The 21,226-nt window shown below is 42.2% G+C and overlaps 1 protein-coding gene across 2 annotated transcripts in view; it reads left to right on the top strand.

The window, feature by feature from the left end:
- The window catches only part of SLC35F3 (solute carrier family 35 member F3), a 162,578-nt gene that overhangs the window by 108,551 nt on the left and 32,801 nt on the right, over positions 1-21,226 (top strand). For both annotated transcript variants that reach the window (XM_064708506.1, XM_064708507.1), the window contains one exon: positions 8,136-8,460. In XM_064708506.1, the coding sequence (XP_064564576.1) occupies positions 8,136-8,460 (325 nt within the window). The remainder of the gene's footprint in view (positions 1-8,135; positions 8,461-21,226) is intronic.

Here is a 21,226-nt window from a genome sequence, read left to right as displayed (position 1 = left end):
ACCTCATAAAATTCAGTGTAGAATATCATAATCAGGCCCATTTGAATGCAGCACTTCTAATGGAATTTCAAGGTAGTTGCCTCTGAAGATGAATTAAATGGATTAAAGTCCAAATTGCTGCAGTATGAAGTTGATAACTTTTTGGTCCTCTTTATATATCACTAACAGGAATTAGAATATTTTGCAGAAAGCCTTGCTGGCACATTTGACAGAGGCAGAAGGGCATATGTATGCTAGGGAGGAGAATTTGGCATGTCTTCAAAAATATGTGGAGATTATTTAATTCCAGCTCCTAGTTGGTTTAGATATAATATTTAACACAGGATAAAACAGGAATTAATATATATTAACCATCAGTGATAAAACCCACTCTATTTGTGAATTATACTTAAGGATATGAGAATACCTGCTACAAGAAATTTGGGCCTATTTGATACAAATCAAGGTATATGGATGATCTGGTGATATCAGTGATATGGGACAGATTTCCACCAAAAGTCCTATTTTCTACCCTGCTGGAATTAAAGAAAGAGGATCAGACAAGGTCAAGTGGCCTGCATAGATTATTGTAACACTTTAATAATTAGTTAATTTATACTAAGAATTTCAATAGCAGAAGAGGGTCTGAACTCAGAATGCTTTTTCCTTGGTTTGAGTTTTTGTTCATGCAATTTTCCCTATTTTCATATACCTATATCCCTTATTCTGCAGCCTCAAGCAAATTCAAACCTTCTGATCTAATGGGTTATTACCCTAGGTTTGTTCTTTAAAATAATTCTATTGTGGACTTTAAAACTATTTTCTCTATTAATTTATTCTAAATTTAGTAATTCTGTTTCATGATCAAATTAAGTAAAATTATTTTTATCTCATACTGTAAAAGCAAAGTATTTAAAGAAAGCACTTTAAACTTTTCTCAAATAGCATCTGAAAATCCATTTGTGCAATGCTGTGTTGACCAAATATTCTAATTTAAAACCTGATTTAATAAGGTTTTATGTGGTTTTGTCATTTCTCCATTGTGATACATTAATTGCTATTCAATAAAAAACAGAGCACTGATCTTCTAGACCTTCAGCCCCAACCATGGTTGGAAAACTGGGGAACTGTGAGCAAACCCAAAGTCATTCTAGTGCTGTGTTACAGTCCCACACACCAGCCACCCACAGGGACTCACAGCTTTCCTGTAGGAATCCAGAAGCAGCTTCCTCAAAACTCCCACGCAGCTGCCATATGGGCCTGACCAAAAGTCCATCGGGTCCTGCCTCCAGCTTGGTGGAACTGAACAGGAGCATGTATTTTCTAGCCATTCATCTCTCACAGTGTGGGTGTGCTGAGAGCTGCAGCTTGCCCAGATGTAGAAAAAGATTTTTTTCTGCTTTGTTGCTAGCAATTTTTGGCAGTTATTTTGTTTTTTTCACTTCTCTTGAACACTGAGTTGCCCTTTTCTACGGAGCATCCTGTGAAGAGCTCACAATCCCTGGTGGCCAGAGCCCATCATGAGGTGCAGGGTGTGGGTTTGTTTACTCCCACCTGCACCTCTTTATCAGCACACTCCTCCATCTGCCCATATGTTACCCAGTCACATTGTCCCTCATCCCTGCTGCTGGCCACTGCCCTTGCTGACCTGCCTGGCTTCACATCATTAGGAAACTTTGCCACCTTTGTCACCTTGTGGCTTACTCCCGTGGTGAGGTAGCCGTGGTTAATGGTGAAGATGCAGCTCCCACCACAAACCTCTGCAGAGCTTTGGCTGCTTCCCCCACTGCTGTGTATACTCCTCATTAGTTTCCTATCCTGTACTGAGACTTTTATCCGTTCCAGCACTTTCCCTGTCAGTCTATTTTCTGTAAGGCTCTTTGGAGTAGGATTTTTTCAGGATCCTCTTCAAACCTGGAAAGGGTAGGTGCCTCTCCTTTGCCCATATGCTTGTTGACCACTGTCAGAGAGCTACAGGATGAATCATCCAGTCTGCCCAGCACATAATGCTGTCCTTTATGCTGTCTAAGATGTCCATCCTAACTATTGCTCACGCTCTTTAGCACTTACCACTCTGTTCCAAAGCTGAGTTGGCAGGTGAGTGGCTGAAACCTTTCCTTCAAAAACTGGAGGTGGAGTGTGTGCCCCTCTTCAGTAGCTCAGTGCATAGAGCAGCCTTCCACCCCTCTGCTAGGAGCAGGAAATCCATCTGCCAGAGTGTCCACAGGCCCTCCAAGGCTGGGGGAACCCAGCTAGCAGCAAAAAACTGGTTGGCTCAGAATAGAAAACATCCTTACTTATTAGGAAAGCATAAATTTCCTAAAAGATCGTTTTCCCAGAAGAGAAAAAGTGAGGCCCTAGCCTTGTTCCAGTGACTACTTCAAATACAGAATGGAAATATTTCCTGGAGATGACTCCTAAGATGAGAGATGGGACCTCTCAAATGTGTCTTTGAATCCTGACAGAGTCTGGGTTTAAGAGAGGCACATGGGTGTTAGGAGTCATGGTTCTTTGGCATGCCCACGAACAGATTCTTTGGCATCTGGTTGGCTCTAGTGGGATTGTGAGGAGGTTACAGCTGCTACAAGCAACTTTGGCAAAGCTAGAGCTAATTTGGAAAATGAGGGAATGTCCCTTGATGCAGAAGTTGGTCTGTGCGTGCCCTCATTACGACGGTGCAGGAAGGTTGCATTCATGGAGACTACTGGCTTCAGAAATAAAATATTTACAGTTTCTCAAGACCAGACACCAGGATGACCTGTGAAAGGAGAGGCCATCACTGACAATGGCACAAGAAAAGCTGCACTAGGTCCCTGAGACCTCACTCTTTCACCTGACTGACTGCGAAGAAAATGCCTGGGAAACAGATCTGAACAAATATCAACATTTCAGGTTTAGACAGCTACAGTGGTAATTAGAGATGTAAATCACTTAATGAATTTGGTATTTCATCTTCTCTTCACAGGATGATGCCTCAGCTGGTTTTTAACAACTTAGTTCAAAAATCTTGAACACCTTAATAATGCATGGTTAGTGTGGTAGGAACAGGGTAAAAACTCTGGTAGGCAGGAAGGGGATAAAAACAAAATTTGAGCAGTTTGTGAGTTTGCTGTTGAGACAAATAATATTGGGTATCCAGGAGACCACCATCAGGAGCCATCGTGTGTGTTCTCAGGTATGTTGGCACTAATTGTCTCTCACTGATCCCTCCATGTAGTAAACACTGGGTGAAGAAGTTGCACAGCATCAAGGCTGTGAGAATATGCCTTGGGAGTATCTGGCCCTGTTCACTCTGCATGTCACAGATTTCTAGAGCTCTAACCATGCTGACGATCAGGCACTGTCTCACAGGACTTCCCTCAGCTCCTTCTCCCCTCTTTATGATAAGCGTACATTTTTGCAAGCTTTACAGACTTGTTCTGCGCATTGCTCAGGCAGTTACAAAACATTTGACACGCTGGCAAAATGGAAATACCTTCAGGATGTCTCATTTATGATTGTCAGCAAGACCTGTGAGGGTTGTCCTTTTCAATCAGAATTTTTTTCCAGAAGCCTGATTTAAAGAACTGTTTAAGAATATGCCTACTTTACATTTCTAGCCTGGGGAAGCTGGAAGACTTGATCATTATCATTAGGTACATGTTTTGGTGCCTAGTAGGCAGGACCTTAGTCTGTAAGGGTCACTTTCTCACTCTGAAGGGTTGGAAAGGGCACGCAGCACTTGTGTAATGCTTCCTTGCCTGCTTTGCTGAGTAGCTGACAGCTGCTAAAGCAGGTCATTGATGACAGCTAAATATGTTCCTGTGCACTGCACAGCTCTGGGTCCAGCAGCGCTGTCTGTGGTGGCTTTACCCTCTGTTCCTGACAGCAGTGCTGGAGAGGTGGGACTCATCTCACCCAGCTTCAGACACCCACACCAGAGACACCTACTTCCAGCTTGTCTCCCCAGACTGTTTGGAGCTGGTGGAGAGAAACAAGCACTCAGAGGGAGTGATTCATCTGGCTCGTTTTAATCATCCACTTTAGGAGGAGATAAATCGTGCTATGGAAATGTCTTTTTTCTGTCTACTAACTATGCAGAAAGTGTAAATCACTGTCTCAGATACACAAGTCGGCATGGCAGATGTCTCAAACTAAGAAGATGAATGCCACCCTTGGTTTTTATCAGTATTGTATTTTTAATACACACATTTAGGTACAGTGTGGTCCTACAGTAAGTCCATAGCTGCCTACCTGTGCACAGGAGTCTTAAGACTCTTGTACTTTAGACTTTAGAAGAGGCCTGGACAGCCTATTTAACGGTGTTACCTTTAATGGTTTAAAGGTTTAGTGCTTTTCCATGCCTCCTTTGCTTCATGGCCTTTGGCTGGGTCTGTGGAGTAAATAGCTTGGGTGTGGATGGCCCTTGCTGCAGGTGTCCAAAGCCACCTGAGGGGGGTCTTAGCCATAATAGAAGAAACAGAAGGACATCTGTTTTCTGAGGCTAATGGCATTGGCAGTAGCTTTGGAGATTATTTCCTTCCTTTGTTTCTGAATGCCATGGGGCAGAGGTTGGACTGAAAGGGAGGGAGAAGGAATGGTTTCATTTGAGATTTAAGAGAAAGAAAATGCATAAGCAAGAGGGACAATGAAAAACCAAAATGAGTGAAAGGAAGATAGGCCTTTTTCCTCTACCTCAGTATCTTAATTTGTTCTTTTGAGGGATACAGCAGCATACAGAGCAGTTTGCTGCAGGAAGCAATGGAAAAAACCCATTAAAAGTCTGCAGAACTAAAATTCTTCAATGTCCTGCCTCATTGATTCTAAGACAACATTTTACTATCTTTAAATTCATGTGCATTCTGTTGCCAGCTGACTCTTGTGCAGTGTTAGACAGAGAGAGAGAAGCTTTTCAGCCACGTGTGGATTTAGTGTCACCCCATCTGTGCACCTGTGGTTTGGGTGAGGAAAATATCCCCAGGAGAGACACAGGGACTAGACAAGGCAAAATACAGCTCTGGATTTTGTGTTTGACAGCTGGCAGGCAAGAGTCCTCCACAGTAAATGAGAGGATGAGACCATATGATTGTATATCATCTGTAGGGGTCCACCCTCTCCAAAGAAAATCTGGTTTTAGGGGGCAGATTATGTCACAGGTATCCTTCAGGTCAGTGGTGCATCCACTGGAAAAGTCTGTGCTCATCTGGCATCTAACTCTCCAGCAGCACAAGCAATCATGAGGACACAATAAAGTTTCACTGACAGGTACTACAGATACTGACAGATATTACAAATCTCAGCTTGTAGCTGTTAATCATCAGACAGTGATTTTTACCCCTATCATCATGAACTCCATTGTGCCTTGGATAAGGTTTTTGTCCCTCCAGTCTGTAGATGTATCAAAAGAATGAACATCCCTAGAAAGTTAACCTTTCAGGTGCAAGTTCATTTTAGATGTTACACATGCAGAATTGTCTATTGGTGAAAGCAAAATGTTTCTTTTGGTGTGTTTAACACAAAATTAAAGATACCTGGACAAGTAATTTTGCCTGTGTAGCAGAGAAAACATCAGTAACTTCAGCTTTAGGGAGCAATTGCTGTGGAACAGAGTGGAAGGCAGTGATGTTCCTGCAAGCTGTCCAGATGAACTGCTGACTCTTGTGTACATGCACAGCACAGTGGGGACCTGGCAGGTGGCTTCAGCCCTTCATGGGGGAAAGATCATCACCCCAGTGTCTGTACTGGGCTGTCTGTCAGCACTGTGTTACCAGATGTTGGGTGTCTGGTGCATCAGTCAGTTGTGACTGATTCTCATTTTAGGAAAGAACAACACAGCTCCAGTGTTGTGATTCAGAGCACCTACTCATCTTAAAATCTCATATATCCTAGTGGCTTTAGGCACGTTCCCTAATGTTGAATATCTTCAGCGGGAGTGGTTTAAATCCTGGTTTCCTGTTTCCCTGGGGAGTAACTGCAGAAAGATGTGAATTGCAGATACCCTACTGGCTGTCTCAAGAAGGAGGACCATTTTTGTCTACGTCTCCAAGCAGTTTCAAGAACATAAACTCTGAGTGAAGTTGCATTGATACAGAGGCACAAACTCCTCTTAAGCTCTCCTTTGGCATGCTGGCTTCCTGAATTTATTTTTTCTGTGTGCGGAAACCCAGTGGTCAAAGGGAAGAAGGATGCTGGAGTTTGTTAGGGTGTGTGAGGTGTTTGGTGTTGCAGTGACAATGCCCAGAAGAAAATGTTGAGTGGAAAGGAAAACTTTGGTGATCATTCTAGGACCTGTGTGGTGGACAGCAAAGAGGGCGCTGCCAAATGCTCATTACATGGTGAAGGTAAAAGAAATGAGTGTACTCTTGTTTAGTATAATCTGAACCCTGGCACTGGTCTGTGCAGCAAGTGAGGCAAGAAGCATTAGTTACAAGCAATGTATTATTAAGAAAATGTTTTAGAATTATTTTGAATGAGCTGAGCGTTCACAGGCAGTCTGTTTTTCAATTCAAACTTTTGGCGGTGGCTTGTAACCTTTCCATTATGTGTTTAATATTAACACAAGGGCATATTAACTTTGGACAATTCATTGGCTTGCTGGTGCATCTCTTGTTATGTAGGAGGGTGCCCACACAATCTTCTGTTGAAAGCTGAAATAAGTGGAGAGATCAGATCTCTGGAAGCCACACAAAAAGGCTCGATGTTTATATCTTTACTGCTGTACATTCTTGTTAGATATCAGGTCGTCAAATAGAAGCCACAATCCTCCTTCTTATAAAATACAGCTTTACCAGGCAACCTAATGGAACTTTTAGCTCAGATCATGCATTTCTTATCTGTAGGAAAATAACTAAATAGTTGTTTCCATAGAAAGAAACGTTTTCTTTCATAATGTATTAGGTGATATAAATACAAATTCAGGTTAGCTCAAAATAAGATTTTCCATTCCACATATGAATTCACACCAAGATACGGAAGGATTTTTTTTTTTTTATGTGGACCTCTCAGTCTGCCTTGAATATTTATAAATGTTTGGAAATTATACAGTCTCTCATTATCCTGGCTTTACTTACATGTTTCCACTTTTCAATGCAGGCAGTAAGTTCTGGAATTTCAGTTTTGAAATTTTAGATTCCTGGATTTCAGTATGAACTACTGTTAATTCCTGCTTTAGGTGAATAGACCAACTAAACTGCAGTCAGCCTCTTAGAGAAATCCCTGCTGAGTGTTGTGTGTGGGTGACTGACAATTCCAGCAGATGTTGACTGGGGTGAATTTAAGAAAGGCAGGTAGAAGGCCCTGAAGGCAGTGGCCTGCTCCTGAGGTCTGCCAGCATGTTTTGATCTCTCTGGAGCTCAACCAGCTAACCCTTCCTTATTCCTTCACAAGCTGGATACATTATCGACTGACAGCTGTAGGATAGCAGGGCTATAACAATTCATGTTTGAGGGTTGAAGGGGCAAGGTTTTTAGGTGAAAATTTTCCAGCAGCATGCTAGGCTTAGTTATAATGGGGCAAAACTCCAGTCCAGTCTTTGTGCATGATTCAAACTAAAAAAAGTTAGGCTTGCCTGGTCAGAGATGGACTTCAGGGCAGCATGTGGTTTGATCTGGTTTTTGCTATCTGGCTTACAGCCAGAGGAGACTTGTTTTTCCAAGGATCACTGAAGTGCCTAGTGATCCAATTCAGTATTAATCATGCTATTTATGTTGCAATAATTTTGCTTAACTTCAAGATTAAGTATGTTACCCTCCTTCTCTTTTAAGAAACACCATATTCCATAAACTGGCCATTTCTGCATTTTCCGAGACAATAACAATTTCAAGTGTTGTTTTTCCCTTTGCTGCTTTATCAAACTCAATACCACATTTTTTATTCATTTACACATCCTAACAGCACAAGTTAGGGTGGTGTGTTAAGCCTTTCTATGTACATCAAAGCAACATGTAATTTTCACTTCCATTTTACCCAAGGCTTCTAAATCTAGAGGCGATAATTGTTATTTGCCTTCTAATTATGCCTCGGTTCAACCGGAGGCTTTGCAATGATCTAAAAACAAAGGACATTTCGCGGCAAGATCCGGTGGGTTCCTTTGCACCTGACTTCAGACGGGCCTAAGGTTTGAAAACTAAAATGCAGGATGGATTTCCTTAGTAAGGCATGTGTTTTCTTCTCCTCAGGGGATGAGCGCTCCCGGGAGTCTCCGGCCCCAGCCGAAGCGCAGATGCAAGCTGGGGCGGAAGGCGGTGGAAGGGTGAGCCGCTGCTGCTGGAAATGTTCCGTGACGCAACTCAAGAAGATTTTCTGGGGTGTGGCCGTGGTCCTGGGTGTCTGCTCCTCTTGGTCGGGCTCAACCCAGCTAGCAAAACTGACCTTTAAGAAATTCGATGCACCCTTCACTCTAACGTGGTTTGCAACAAACTGGAACTTTTTATTCTTTCCTTTGTATTATCTGGGACATGTTTTTAAGTCAGCTGAAAAGCAGTCTCCAAAGCAAAGATACAGGTATGGGAGCTTTTGTTTTTAATCCCGTGGCTCTTGCATGCTGCTCTGCATTTCACCGACATTTTGTTCAAATCAGTCAGTTACATCAAACTCGTGTTTGCTTTCCTCTCCAGGTTTGTTAAAGGTCTCAGTTAATTGTGTGTCCAGTGTTAGGTGCTGTTATTATTCCTCATATACTTTCCAACATATGCAAGTCATGTAATGAAAGTCTGCATTTTCTGCAATTACTTATCAAGAGATTTCTGCAAACACTTTTTTTTTATTAATATCTCTCTCCCCTACCCATGGCTGACTTCTGTGTCAGTCTGTGAGTAAGCTAAGTAAGCTTTTCTTTTCCAAGCTGAGGACCAGAGCAGAGCCTTGAATAGCTGAGTAAAAAGTCCCGCAGTATTTTCCTGGCACTACGCCCTTGACATCAAAGGCCAAGCTCTGATCCCAGTTAAACTTGAGCTGTTATGTTTATTTCCGGGAGGAAGCGCAGTCATAACCAAAGGCAGCACTTTGTCTTCAGCACACCTTGTCTTCACAGCGAGCCAAACCCGCAGAGCCTGAGCCCTGAGTGCCCCGAGTGCCTCCAGGACAGGCTGAGGATGCTCGGGCTGCTGGAAGGACTGCATCTCCCTGAGCACTCCCTCAGCTCTGCTCTGCTCTGCTCATTTTGGCCTGAGAGGTGCCTGGGACAGATGGGATGACTCAGCCATCAAGATGTCCCATGTCAGAGAGCTTCCCTGATACGTGGAAGGATGTGAACAACCTTTTCCCCTTCTGTTACACAGTGGGGCTCATAGACTTTTAATGAAGTAGCTCAGAAAAGTAAACAGTAAGAAGTACACATTTCTCAGCTCCCAGCTGCGCGGCAGCAAGGTGGAAACTTACTACAAGAAAAATCTAAGAAACCAGGTTACTCAGGAAATGCTCTACCTCAGATGACTGGGGTTAAGATATTTTACTGCGTAGCCATCATTACAGCGTCTTCATCTTTTAAATAATGTGGGGGCCGCAGATAATGGATATGACCATTCACTGCAGGTTCTAGGGCAGGATCCAGAAGTTCTAAAGGCATTTTCATAAGTGTCATGTTTCCCGAGCTTTAGTCTTGGTTAGGTTGTATTTGTTCACAGCAAATACAGAGATAAGAGGAATATGGAGGTTACAGAAAGATACAGCTCAATCTAAAACCAGCAACAAATGCTAGCCTAAAAGCAAATACCTTTTCATTTCATTGGTTTTAAGTATTTTTCTTCCCAGCTGCTCTCAGATAATGTTTTAAATACCGCTGAATTCTGGGGTGAGCTGTTGTGGTTTGCCAAATCCCTGGGGTTAAAAACCCAGAGCACTGTACTCATTGCTGCAGTAAATTGATACAGCTGGTAGTTTCATGTCTTTTATTAATTAAATGAGGGCTGAATTGAAGAGCAGGTGCCAGCCCTGCAGCCTGTTTGGGATGCAGGGGGACATCATTAGCAGTAGGCTTGCCCAGGCTTCATAAAGTGTGTGTGTTTGTGTGTCTGACAAGCAGACTGAACAGGGTTAACTTAGAGAGGTTTTTCTGGGTGTCGGGGAAGATGTGTACTTTTGGAGATCTAGCTGTGGCTCCCAGCTTTGCTGCAGATTTGTTCTGTGGTTTGGAGCAAGTCACTGCAGCCCTCTGATTTGCTTGTGCTCCCTGTTGTTTTGGAGGAGCCAGTCCTTCAGGAAGGAGGCAGGACTTCTCCTTGCCGTGTGTGTACAGTGTCTGCCTCAGCCTGTCCCCGGTCTCCACTGCGGCCTTTTGGTGGTGCTGCACCAAGAGTTACTGGGAAATTATTTACTGTTCACCTGCTTGCTCCAATACAGCTGAGGTATCACATGTGTATATGTCAGTAAACCTGAGCATTACAGTCCAGCCTCCCCTCCTAATTATTCCTTTTTTTCCATGTTATATATGTGTGCAGATATATAAAGAGATGCACAGGGACTTGACAGCTCCAAATGAGGCATCATCATCCTCAGGAAAGCTTGCAGTCCAGGCATGGTTGGACACATTAGGGAGATATTTCAAAGACTTCTGGGTAGTTAAAAGAAGACAATTCTGACCTAGAACTGCAAAGAAATTGGCATAATCACTTTCTACTTCTTTTATCCTTTACTTTCATCTATATTTTACATCTTATCTGAGCTCTCTGGCAAGAATTTGGAACAAGATAAATTAAAAGGCAATAGTGGGAAAAGGTGGAAATATGATATCTCAGTCACCTTAGCAGTGAAGTAGAGAAGGAAGGGGTTCTCAGATCTTGCCTACACAGGCTGCTAAAATCCACAGGTACCTAATGTTTTTGGCAGCAAACCTCCCCCAGGACACCTGCCCATCCACCTCAGTAGGACTGGGCTGACATAGGCAACTACTTTCACACCAGAGCCAGCACATGTGCTTTAGGTACCTCCCTGTACAGTCAGAGGGCATGTAAGAACAGCAACCACCAGGAAAAATACACAAAAGGGAGATCATAAAATGTAGTAACGGTGAATAGATGTATAGTCCCTTCTGCACAGATTAAAAGGTTTATTATAGTTTTTAAGTTCATGTTGAATTATACCAGTATGTATGCTATGCTGTAAATACATTAATTTTTATGTTTTGTAGTCTCACAGAACATACCTGTCATGGACATAAACCAGTTTTTAGTTGGTTTATGAGAGAAAACCAGACTTTTTTCCCCTTTTTATGGCATGTATAATAGTAGTAAATTTGCCACCAAAATTTTGTAGCGGCACATTGAATGTTAGAGCAGGTTTATTCAGTGTCTTTATCAGATTTTGAGTATTAAGCCACAATGTGAAGTGTTAAGGACTCATGATTGAACCATATTGCATGATAAGGAAGTTGCTGGTTTAGCTGAAGTAGACTATCAGTGTGTCCACACCGTGGGGAGAGAGTCACTCTTCACAGCAAACCAGAACTCATGCATTCACTTCCAACTGCTCTACACTCCCTGATCAGCTCCATCAAACGCTGCCAGGGTTGTGCCCAGGGTTGTGCTCAGGGAGAACTTCTCCCATGGCTCCCAAGGATATCGTGGCACAGGACTGCATGCATGGAAGTGGTACAGAGAGCTCTGGAAGGCCATGGAAGAGCATGCCAGCATCACTCTCCTACTTCTTGTGCAAGTGCTCAGTAGCTTAAAATAGAATTACTGTAACTAAATTATTATTCATTTCAACCATTGTCCAGTCCAGAAATAACACATGTAATGATTTGTGCACCTAATGCATCATTTAAGAGTACTTCATACATTTTGCTTCCAAACTGCTTTGTAAAATGACACATTTAATCTGATGAGCTATCCTCCATCATACCTACATTATTAATTTATGACGTAACATAAATTAAAAGCACTAGGGATTAGAACTCCCTGGCTACATGAAAGATTAAATTAAAATCTCTGCAAGATATTGCTTAGCTTTGTGTATGCCTAGGCAGAAAACATGCCTTTTATAAAGATTCGCCCTCTGTGTTCCAGCTGGGAGGAATAATAGAGGAGTTTGTTCACATTGTAGAAAAATACCTCAGAAAGCTTGTTTATTTTGATGGTATAGTCCTATCTAATGACTTTTTTGAGAAGGAAAGGACTTTCAAGAATGATTTACTGGATTATTTATTTATTTATAATTTAGATCTTGACATTTTATTTCATAAAGATTTAGGATTAAAGAAAACACCAGAAGCTAGAACCTAAATCTCCTCTGAAACCTTGAATGCACCTGATGTGTGGGTGAATGAAAGAATCATCACAGTGCAGCCCCTGCACTGATCTGCAACCATATTTGAACATGTTTTAGAATGTTCTTTATCAGAATATTCTAAAACATGTTCAAATATTCAGAGTTTTGTCTCTATATTGCCCCCAAATTATCTGCCACTAATCCTTCAGAATTTGAAGATTTTTCTTTGAAAACACAGAAAAGGTTACAGATAACACTGAAGTATTGCTGTGTCTTTGAATCAAAATACTGGTGCAACAACGGTAGAGGATGAGCATAGTGGATCTCGCTTTTATGTACCAACATATTGAGGTCACAAAAGTCACATTTGATCTATATGCCCATGGGCTCAGAATCGAGATTTGGGTCTTCAGGGGCCACAGAGTTTCAGTGCCATAGCTTCACTTGAGGTCCAGGAGAATGTGGGCCAGTTTCTAAATGTGTTTCACAGGTATTTCTGCTGTGATGGAAAAGATGGGACTCCAGCCATCACCCGCAGTGGTACAAGGAGCTGAGTCCATTAGTCTGATTCTGACTCACATGAAGTGCAATTCACTGCTCCATGGGTACTGCCCTCCTTTTCTGCAGCAGGCACAGAACCCACTGCTCACCAAACCCCTGGCCATGAGCAAGCTCAAAGGGGAAAGAAGGTCAGAGCCATTTGGCATGACTGGATGCTGTTTTACTATTGATTTTTCAGTGGTTTGTGTTCGTGAGTTTCTCTTTCCCAGCAACATTAAAATGTTGCAGTGTGGTTAACTTTTGGCATCCTGCTGATTTATATTACTACTTAGATGGAAGCTTCGCCACCAGAGCAGACAGCATTAAGAGAATCATAAATAAGCTGTGGAGGCATCAAGACATGACAAATGCAAGTGTTTTTAGCAAATGTCATCCAATGAAGCATGTTTTCTTTCAAAAAACTTCAGTTTATAAACGCTATTTGTCTAATTCAGAACATTATCCTTAAAATAATACCTATTTACTTTGTGCTTCTCAAAATAAAATAACTTTACATTTCAAGTTCACATGAGCTTCTTGGAGAAAATAAAAATAATAGTAAAAAACAACCAAGAAACAAAATAAACAATTGAAATTAAAAGATAAAATATCTGATTCTTACCCGAGTTTGACAGAGATCAGTTAGGAGTAACTCCAGATTAAATCAGTTTGATATCTACAGCAAGAGCTCAGTTTGATGTCCACAGTCATCCGTCACCTTTGTGCTTGGTATCAAAATAATTAATTAAAAGATATGGATATTGTACAAGAGGTTTATGATACTTGTAGTCATCTTTATCTCTCCTGCAGATATCTGAGAGGTGCTGGAGGTGTTGTGTTATTGATGGAGCACTGACTGTATCACTTCTCTGACTGTTTCCAGTGAATATGCACTTTTCAGTGAATATGCACTTTTCTGCCAGAGGTCCTGGCTGAAGACAAGGCCAAATTGTACAAAGAGCAAGCAGCAGTAGTAGTGAAGCCTTCTGCTGGAGCAGCATGGCATTTGTGGTAGTGGTGGTGCTGGTGGATGTGTGTCCAGTGTCCAACCTGCTGTCCGTAGGGCATCTAGCTTGGTCATGGAGCATCCCTTTGGGCTTAGCTCCGCTGAAGCCCAAGCCACAGAGCTCAGGGTGATGCTGCTGTTAACTTCTGTTACCACTTCCCAATGAAACCTGCAGTAGCTGCTGTTTCTTGCCTTCTGAAGAGGGAAGTGTGTCCCCATGGGAGGTGGGATTGGTGTGCTGTCACCCCACAGGGGCTCTGGAGGTGGCTTCTTGCTGCTGCCTTGACATAATACAGCTGTGCTGTACCATGGCCAGGTGATTGCATGAGTCGTGGTTTCAGCTGCTTCTTTGGGCAGACTTGTGTTCTTAGGTGATTAAAATTAATGTCATGGTCTCTTGGTCTTCATGCCCCCTGAAAAATTTTCTCAGCCAGATCTCACAAATATGCTCTACAGGCTGCCTGTTCCTGAGAAAATAACAGCTCCAGAGTTTTTCTAGAGGAGCCTCACGTTCACATAAGACTCTTCTGAAGACAGTACCAAGGGTTGGATTAGGGAGGAAATGTGACACAGCTGGCTTCTCGGTGTCACACTGCATATTCCAGCACTGCCAGCTTGGAGCTGAATGTCTGGTTTCCCTACAGAAGTCAGAGGGAGAGCAAAACCTACAGCAGAAACACAAATGTGAGGTGTGTAAGGTAAACAGCAGGGAATGGTGAGGAGAAAGAGAAAAAGCTGTGGTCAAACTGGCAGCTAGTGGGAGCCCTCCACTATCCCAGATTTAGGCACCTAACTAGAATTGAGATACTGCTCCTCTCAACGCCTTCCATTGAAAAGCTTAAAAAACTGCTCCTGGACCATGGGGAAGTGATAGTTTGTCCCTCCCTCAAATGCATGGTGTGGAGCTTGGTACCTGCATCAGGCTCTTGATGTGAGTGGCTGCCAGAAAGCCACAAAATTAAGGGCCCAGTCCTATCTTCTCTGGAGGTAGCTCTCACAATGGTAAGCTTGCATGGTGGGCCCAGGAACATAAGGTGGAATTTATAGGCTTACCTCCCTTTCTAAACTTCCTGGAAATACCTTTGAGAGATTTCTTTTAAAGTTCTGTTTGACTAATTTGCTAATTCCTTCTATTCAGGTAGCTAACACTATCTCTGAGAACTCATGTTTTAGCTTTTGTGAGAAAATGATCATGGGTCCTTCTTTAGGACACCAATCCTTTCTAATTTAACCTCACAGATTATACTTGGAGTTCACATTTGTTTTTCAGACTGTGATGTTCTGAAAAGAGCTAAACATTTGTGTCCTGTGAAAAGCTTTCCCTTAATCTGAAGAGCCTTCTTCTCTTCAGAATCACCTCTTCTGGGCTTTTGGACTTCAGTGAAGTGCTGATTGGGAATAAAAATTGGCTACTGCCTGATCAGGACAGACCCACATTCTTTAATCTTGAGCCTGGTTTGCAAAATCATTCCAAGGATGATTGAATTAAGTAATGTCCTGTAATTTTGTCTTGTTGTTCCATTACTTTTGTCTCCTCTGCTGTGGCTTGAACAGATGCTTCAAAATAATTATATTATCTGCCTCCTATGAGGTAACAGTGCTTGAGGCAAGGACTAGAAGGAGAAATAATTGTTCTTGTTACCTGCAGACAGGGCATGTGCTATGAAACGATGTATTTATGTAATGGCTTTTGCTTGGGAAAAAATGCTGTGTCTTGCAGCACCAAATGCTCTCTCTGGTCAGTAGTTAAACTGCATTTCATTATCACTGCCTCTGGTAAGTTAAGCAAGCTGCTAAGCTCCCACACTGCTAGGGCTTTTCTCAGGAGAGCTCAAGAGCAAATCTGCCTCTGCTGGTCCCACCCAAGATGATCTGACCTCTCTGCACTCTCTGAGACCTTGGGACAAAATCAAGACAGGCTGAAGGGACCTCAGGTCACCTCCTCCCTCTCCTGCCTCCAGGCATGACCTGCACACACAGACAGTAGAAGTAGCTGTATTTTATGGCTGGCAAAGGACAAAAAAGGACTGGAAAAAGAGCATAAGATCGTGTTTACTGCATAGAGGAAGAAGCAGAAAGCTGAGGTGAGCATGGATTTGCTGTTTCTCCAATCATCATACATGGCAGAAGGTTTCACAGGTGGCCATTTTGCAGAATGTTGTTTACCTTAGTCACCACACCAAGTACCCTGACCCCCAGTGCACAAACTCATTAAATGGGGACTGTCCTAGATAGATTCTCCACAATGTTTACAGCAGCAACAAAAATAACTACAAGACCCAAGAAGGAATGATAAGGAATTCTGCTTTTGTTTTTTCCAGCCCACATCTATGTCGAAATACCTTGAAGGCATCTACCTTTAAAGCTGCTTTAAAAAAGGAAAGTGCATGTATGGCAACAGACTTTGTAGCTATAATTAACAGCTCTCAATAAAGACAGATGATACAGTGAGAAGTGTTGGAGCCTGACAGTACTACAGAAGTGGAAAAAACCTATTTGTCCAGCTGCCTAGTGGTTATGGACTGTGTCCAGATTTCCCAGGATTGTTTGTGTTTGTATGAAAAGGCAGCCTCATATAAATGCACATGTACCTGGCTGAGGATCCTGTTCAGTCCAGGTCTCCAGGAGCTGGCCACCCTTGCTTGCTAGACAAAGCTGTAAGTGATAAAAAGGGACAAATAGCCAAAGGTGGAGGCTGGCAGCAACAGAGATATATGAACAGGGCATCATAAACTGGAAAACCCTACAACTGCATAATGTTGTCTGTGAACATCATAAGGACTTTTGGAGGGAAATAATGTTAAGGTATGAGCTGATGGGCAGACAGGTTCATGTATGTGTTCACACACTCATGTACGAGCATTTTTTGTTTTACAATGCTAAAATAGCTTTCCGAATAGCAGCTTTTTTCCGGAGAATCTGATTCAAACATGGGGAAGGCAAAACCATATGGTTTTATTACCTTGTTCGCCTCCTTTGGGTGACAGTGAAGACTGCTTCTCTTCATCCTGGCTGTAGAAAAGGAAAAAACCCTCCTGTTGGTTTGTTTCCCAGTCCTTGGGGTCAGGGCTACAACTCAGCGAGTTTAAAGAAAAGAGCCTCATTTACTTTATGGCTTCATGGTCACTGCCATATCATTTGGGTCTCTTGGCTAAGCAAGCCTACACAAAGTCTCCTGTGGCTGCCTCATCTGTTCCCTGTTCCTCATGTTTCTGACAGAGATATGAGCTGACCAAGCTCCTTCCTACCTAGGGCTGGTGTTGGCTGCTTTTGGTTTGTTAATTTGTAAATTGTGTCCCTTCTCCTTGGAGCTGGGAGCTGTTTACTCATTTGCTGAAGCTGTTCATTTCATAAGCAGTTAGAGACTGATGCAATGTTCCCTTCATTTCTTCAAAACCCTTCCCCTGCCTGAGTGAAACATTCAGATTCCCACTGGGGGAGTGGGCCTCTGGAAGCCTTTTGTGAAGGATGGCATCCCCCATCTCTTCCAGCATCCTCAGCTGTGAAGCCTCAGGGATCTCAAGTCCCTTCAAGCACCTGAGTGCCCCTTCAGCAACAGAGTATTATTAACCTTTATGTAGTACATTGCTAAGCTGAGGCACCTTGGATGGTATGAATCCAGGTCCATTTGCTAGAGAAGGACTCTATGGCTTTTCCGTCTGCATCATCTGGCATTTGGCCTTGCATTGCATCTGAAAAAATGTTCTAGTTCACCAAAATACTGCATTTTTTTAACATTATTCTCTTCACTCCATCTATTATAGAGGCTAGCCAGGCCAAGTGAAAATTTTATTTTGCCTTTTCTGCCCTGGAACTGCAGCTTTCTTCACTAGTCTGGCTTATTATACCTTCAGCTGGAGTACATATAGATTTCCAAGTACAGAAAGATAATTCTTCCAATATGAAAACCTCCTATTCAGTAGGACACTAGAAAATTACAGGAATCTCACCTCTCCTTTCAGTACCTCTGAAGAGTGACTGGAAGAAAAATGAAACCATAGCTCTGTAATGTTGTCTGTAATGGAATTTTTTCCATCTAACAAGTGGTGGTCTTGTTAGACCATCTCACCATGATTCCTGAACATCAGGTCATAGAATCATGGTATAATTCCAGCTGCTGGGGACCTGGCAGCTGTAGTCCAACCTGCTCAGTTCAGAGCCACATCAGATCTACCTTTTAATTTTGTCAGTGGTTAGTGGTCTGTAGACACTGAATGAGGCGTGACTGTTATTAAATTTAGGTGTGCTTTATTGCATCTTTTATTGTGCTGTCCCTAGGATATCCAAGAATTACACATACCAGAACATATTGCTGTGAATGTTCCCATTCTGCTTCTGCTTGCCCATTTTTGCCAGAGGCTTCTTAAATGTTTTTCTGTCCTCAGGCAAAGAGATGTTGATTCAAACAAGGAGCATTTGATTTATTTTTTATTAACCTCGAAATTTAAAAAGAAATTGTGTTAAGCCACTAAAATGAGAGTTTAGCTAATTTTTAATAATCAAATAAATTTTCATCTAGCATTTTCAGCTTTAATGAAGTTCTCTATATTAAATGTGATGGGTGCAGGCAGCACTTGGTCCTATCTAGAATAATTCCACTGAGTCCCATAACAGAATGCTAATTTTGTCACAGAATGGCAGAGATCTTAAAGATCATCCAGTTCCAACTCCCCCACCATGGGCAGGGACACCTCCTACTAGACCAGATTGCTCAAATCCCCATCCAGCCTGACCTTAAACACTTCCAGGGATGCGGCATCACAGCTTCTCTGGACACCCTGTTCTAGTGCCTCACCACCCTCACAGCAACTAATTTCTTCCAAATTTCTATCAGAAAGTGTCTGCCTGGGTGAATATTAAAAATATCAAGTTAATAACTATTTAGATGTATTTCATCTCGCAGAGGGGAACTCAGGTTTTTACCAGCCTGAAATTCACCTCCACATTACTTTTTTTTTAAGTGTCTTTTGATTCTGGAGAAGTGAAATAGAAAAACTTAGTCTTGAAAAATAATGTGCCAGAAGAGGATATAGTGACATATAGACACATGATCAGCCTCTGTCTGGTAATATGCATGCAGTCCTGCCCTTGCTCATGAAATTTTTAACAATTAAGGCCAACCATCTGAAAGTCTTAGAGCATTTAACAAAGAGCTCTATTGATTTCACAGGTTTTCCAGAGAATTTACAAAACCATGTTCTTCTGTAGTTCCATATAGATTCTGCCATAATTTTCTGCTTTATCAAGTTCCATGTGTATTTTTTTAGCAGAGTTGCACTCTTGATCGTGTAAGACAGATAACTGTATGGGGCTATGATAAAGATCAGCTAAACCATGGATTGAGGAAGGTGAGGAAAGAGCTAAGTGGCATCAAGCAGAATAAGGAGGATAATTGAAACAAGGAATGTGGTTTCTCTCAGTGTGCAAGCGAGCTGTCAGCAGTCTGAAAAGCAAGAAGAACCTTAAAGAGTGGTTAGTGCATGCTTGGGAATCAGAGATGGTTGGCCAAATGTTGTACGTTGTGAAAGCAGAATGCATGAGCTCTGCTGAAATGTGACATTTGCATGCGTGATAGTACTTATAGCTGCTCTATGAGCTAAGAGGGCTCAATAAATCCTGTGGGATTTCAGTTTGCTTCTCATTGCATTGCTCATGTATAGGGTGCTGTGGCTGGCTGCTGGCTCTTAGCATGGGATATACCAGGTTTGGCTTGGTTTGACTCAGCTTTGACTCAGCAGCCATCCAAGTTGCAGAGGTCTAAATAAGTCACTCAGAACCACCTAGGGGAAGATATAATGGTACCACCAAGAGTTATTTCATGTGTTAATGGGTTTGTTTATTAAAACGAATGAATGTGCAACTAAAATTTGCCAAACTGCTAAAGATATCTTCTTGCAGTCTTTTCAAAAGTAAGCAGTGAATTGGCTTTATTTTCAGGTGAACAGGAGTCATAATGAGGAAATTGCTCTTGAAAATTGTGCCAGTTATATGTATAGTTAATAGAGAACTTTACTTTTGGCTGGCAAGTTGCAAACTAACTTGTCTGCTGCTTTATATTTCTTGAGTTTTGCTTTGTTTTAAGGATCAAAACAAAACAAAACAAAAAACAGCTGGCTTCCCGGATGTGTTTGCTGCAAGAAACCAGACACAAGTGGTTTCGAGAAACTGGAGACAAGTGTGTTTCCTCCATAGCAATTGTGCTAAAAACAAACTGTTCTCTTTGTCAGTGTGGCCTCAGACACTTTCCACTATTATGCTGCTGGTATCTGGAGTCTCAAAAAGCTTTTTTCTAGCTCAGAACAGTAAATAACCACAGGTTTTGGGGACATGTAGAAACATCTCATTAGGGATATCTGAGAGATGACAAAGTCTTGTTATCAATCTCATGTTGTGATCTGAGTGTGCAACAACAAATTATCCTTCCTTAAGCAACTCAGCTACCAAAAGCTACAGATAGGTTTGTCTTCAGCAAAAGCTCAGCTGTTACAAGCCTTTGGGCTAACAGCCATGACCATGCAGTTCTTCCACATGAAGCATGCTGATGGCATCTACTAGATGTTGTGCAGCTGACAGGAAAAAGATGCAATAGTTCATTAGTTTTTTCATTCCCTTTAATTCAGACATTTTCAAAAGGAATGGCACTGAAAGCTTTGTAGTACTGAAGGTGCATAATAATTGCATCAAAATTGCCCATCTGCGGCTAAAGCAAGATAATTGCCTAGGCGTGTTCACATTTGCAGAAGAGATTTTGAATAATAAATGTTTATAAAGCCCTTCTGTCATCATGTTATCCAATCCTCACCCGTGAGCCAAACTCTCGGTTCATTTATCCTCTTTTCAAACCAAAAATATCTCATGTTGGCACAGCTCTGGTGAAGACGAGAATCTGGACTAGTGTAAGTTACCTGAAACTGTCTTCCAGCTCCCCAGCAACATTTAGGAACCAAATGGAAAGAGAATAATCAGCAAACCCTGGTGATTCCCTGCTAGTGTTATTTTCTGTATTTTTAATAATTAATTGGACTAATTACTAAAATTTGGGAATGCCAGTTCTGATGTTCAGTGATGCTGAATTGCACTCCTTCCTGAGGAGCAAAGCTTGTCAAAGGGTCAGAGGCACAAAAAGGCTAAGACATGTGTCCCATCCTGCAAACAGCCCTAAACATCTGTGTGTGGCTTCCAGCAGACATTTCCTCCTCCTCAGGAGCCTCTCTTCTCTGCCAGAGGTAAGGTGTATGCAGATCCATCCCCACAAGCACAGACAGGCTGAAGATATAGTGGCACTGGCAGCAGCAGGTGAGATGCAAGCCATCTTAATTTGGCTTCTCATGGCTGATCTAACCTGCTCCAGCGGATAAGCTCCTCAGCACACACTCAGCTCACCCAAGCCTTTGAACAGAGTCCCTCTATGCTCAACAAAGCGCAGACAGCTGAAAGACATGTCCTGGTTTAAGTGCATGCTTACCTGGTCAATCCCTCCTCCACTGGGACTCGGTTTATAGCTGCCTCCTTGTCCTG

Source organism: Zonotrichia leucophrys, chromosome 3 (assembly GCF_028769735.1).
Source record: "Zonotrichia leucophrys gambelii isolate GWCS_2022_RI chromosome 3, RI_Zleu_2.0, whole genome shotgun sequence".
Lineage (NCBI taxonomy): Eukaryota > Metazoa > Chordata > Aves > Passeriformes > Passerellidae > Zonotrichia > Zonotrichia leucophrys.
Note: the sequence above shows the minus strand (reverse complement) of the source record. Positions and strands in the feature narration are given on the sequence as shown.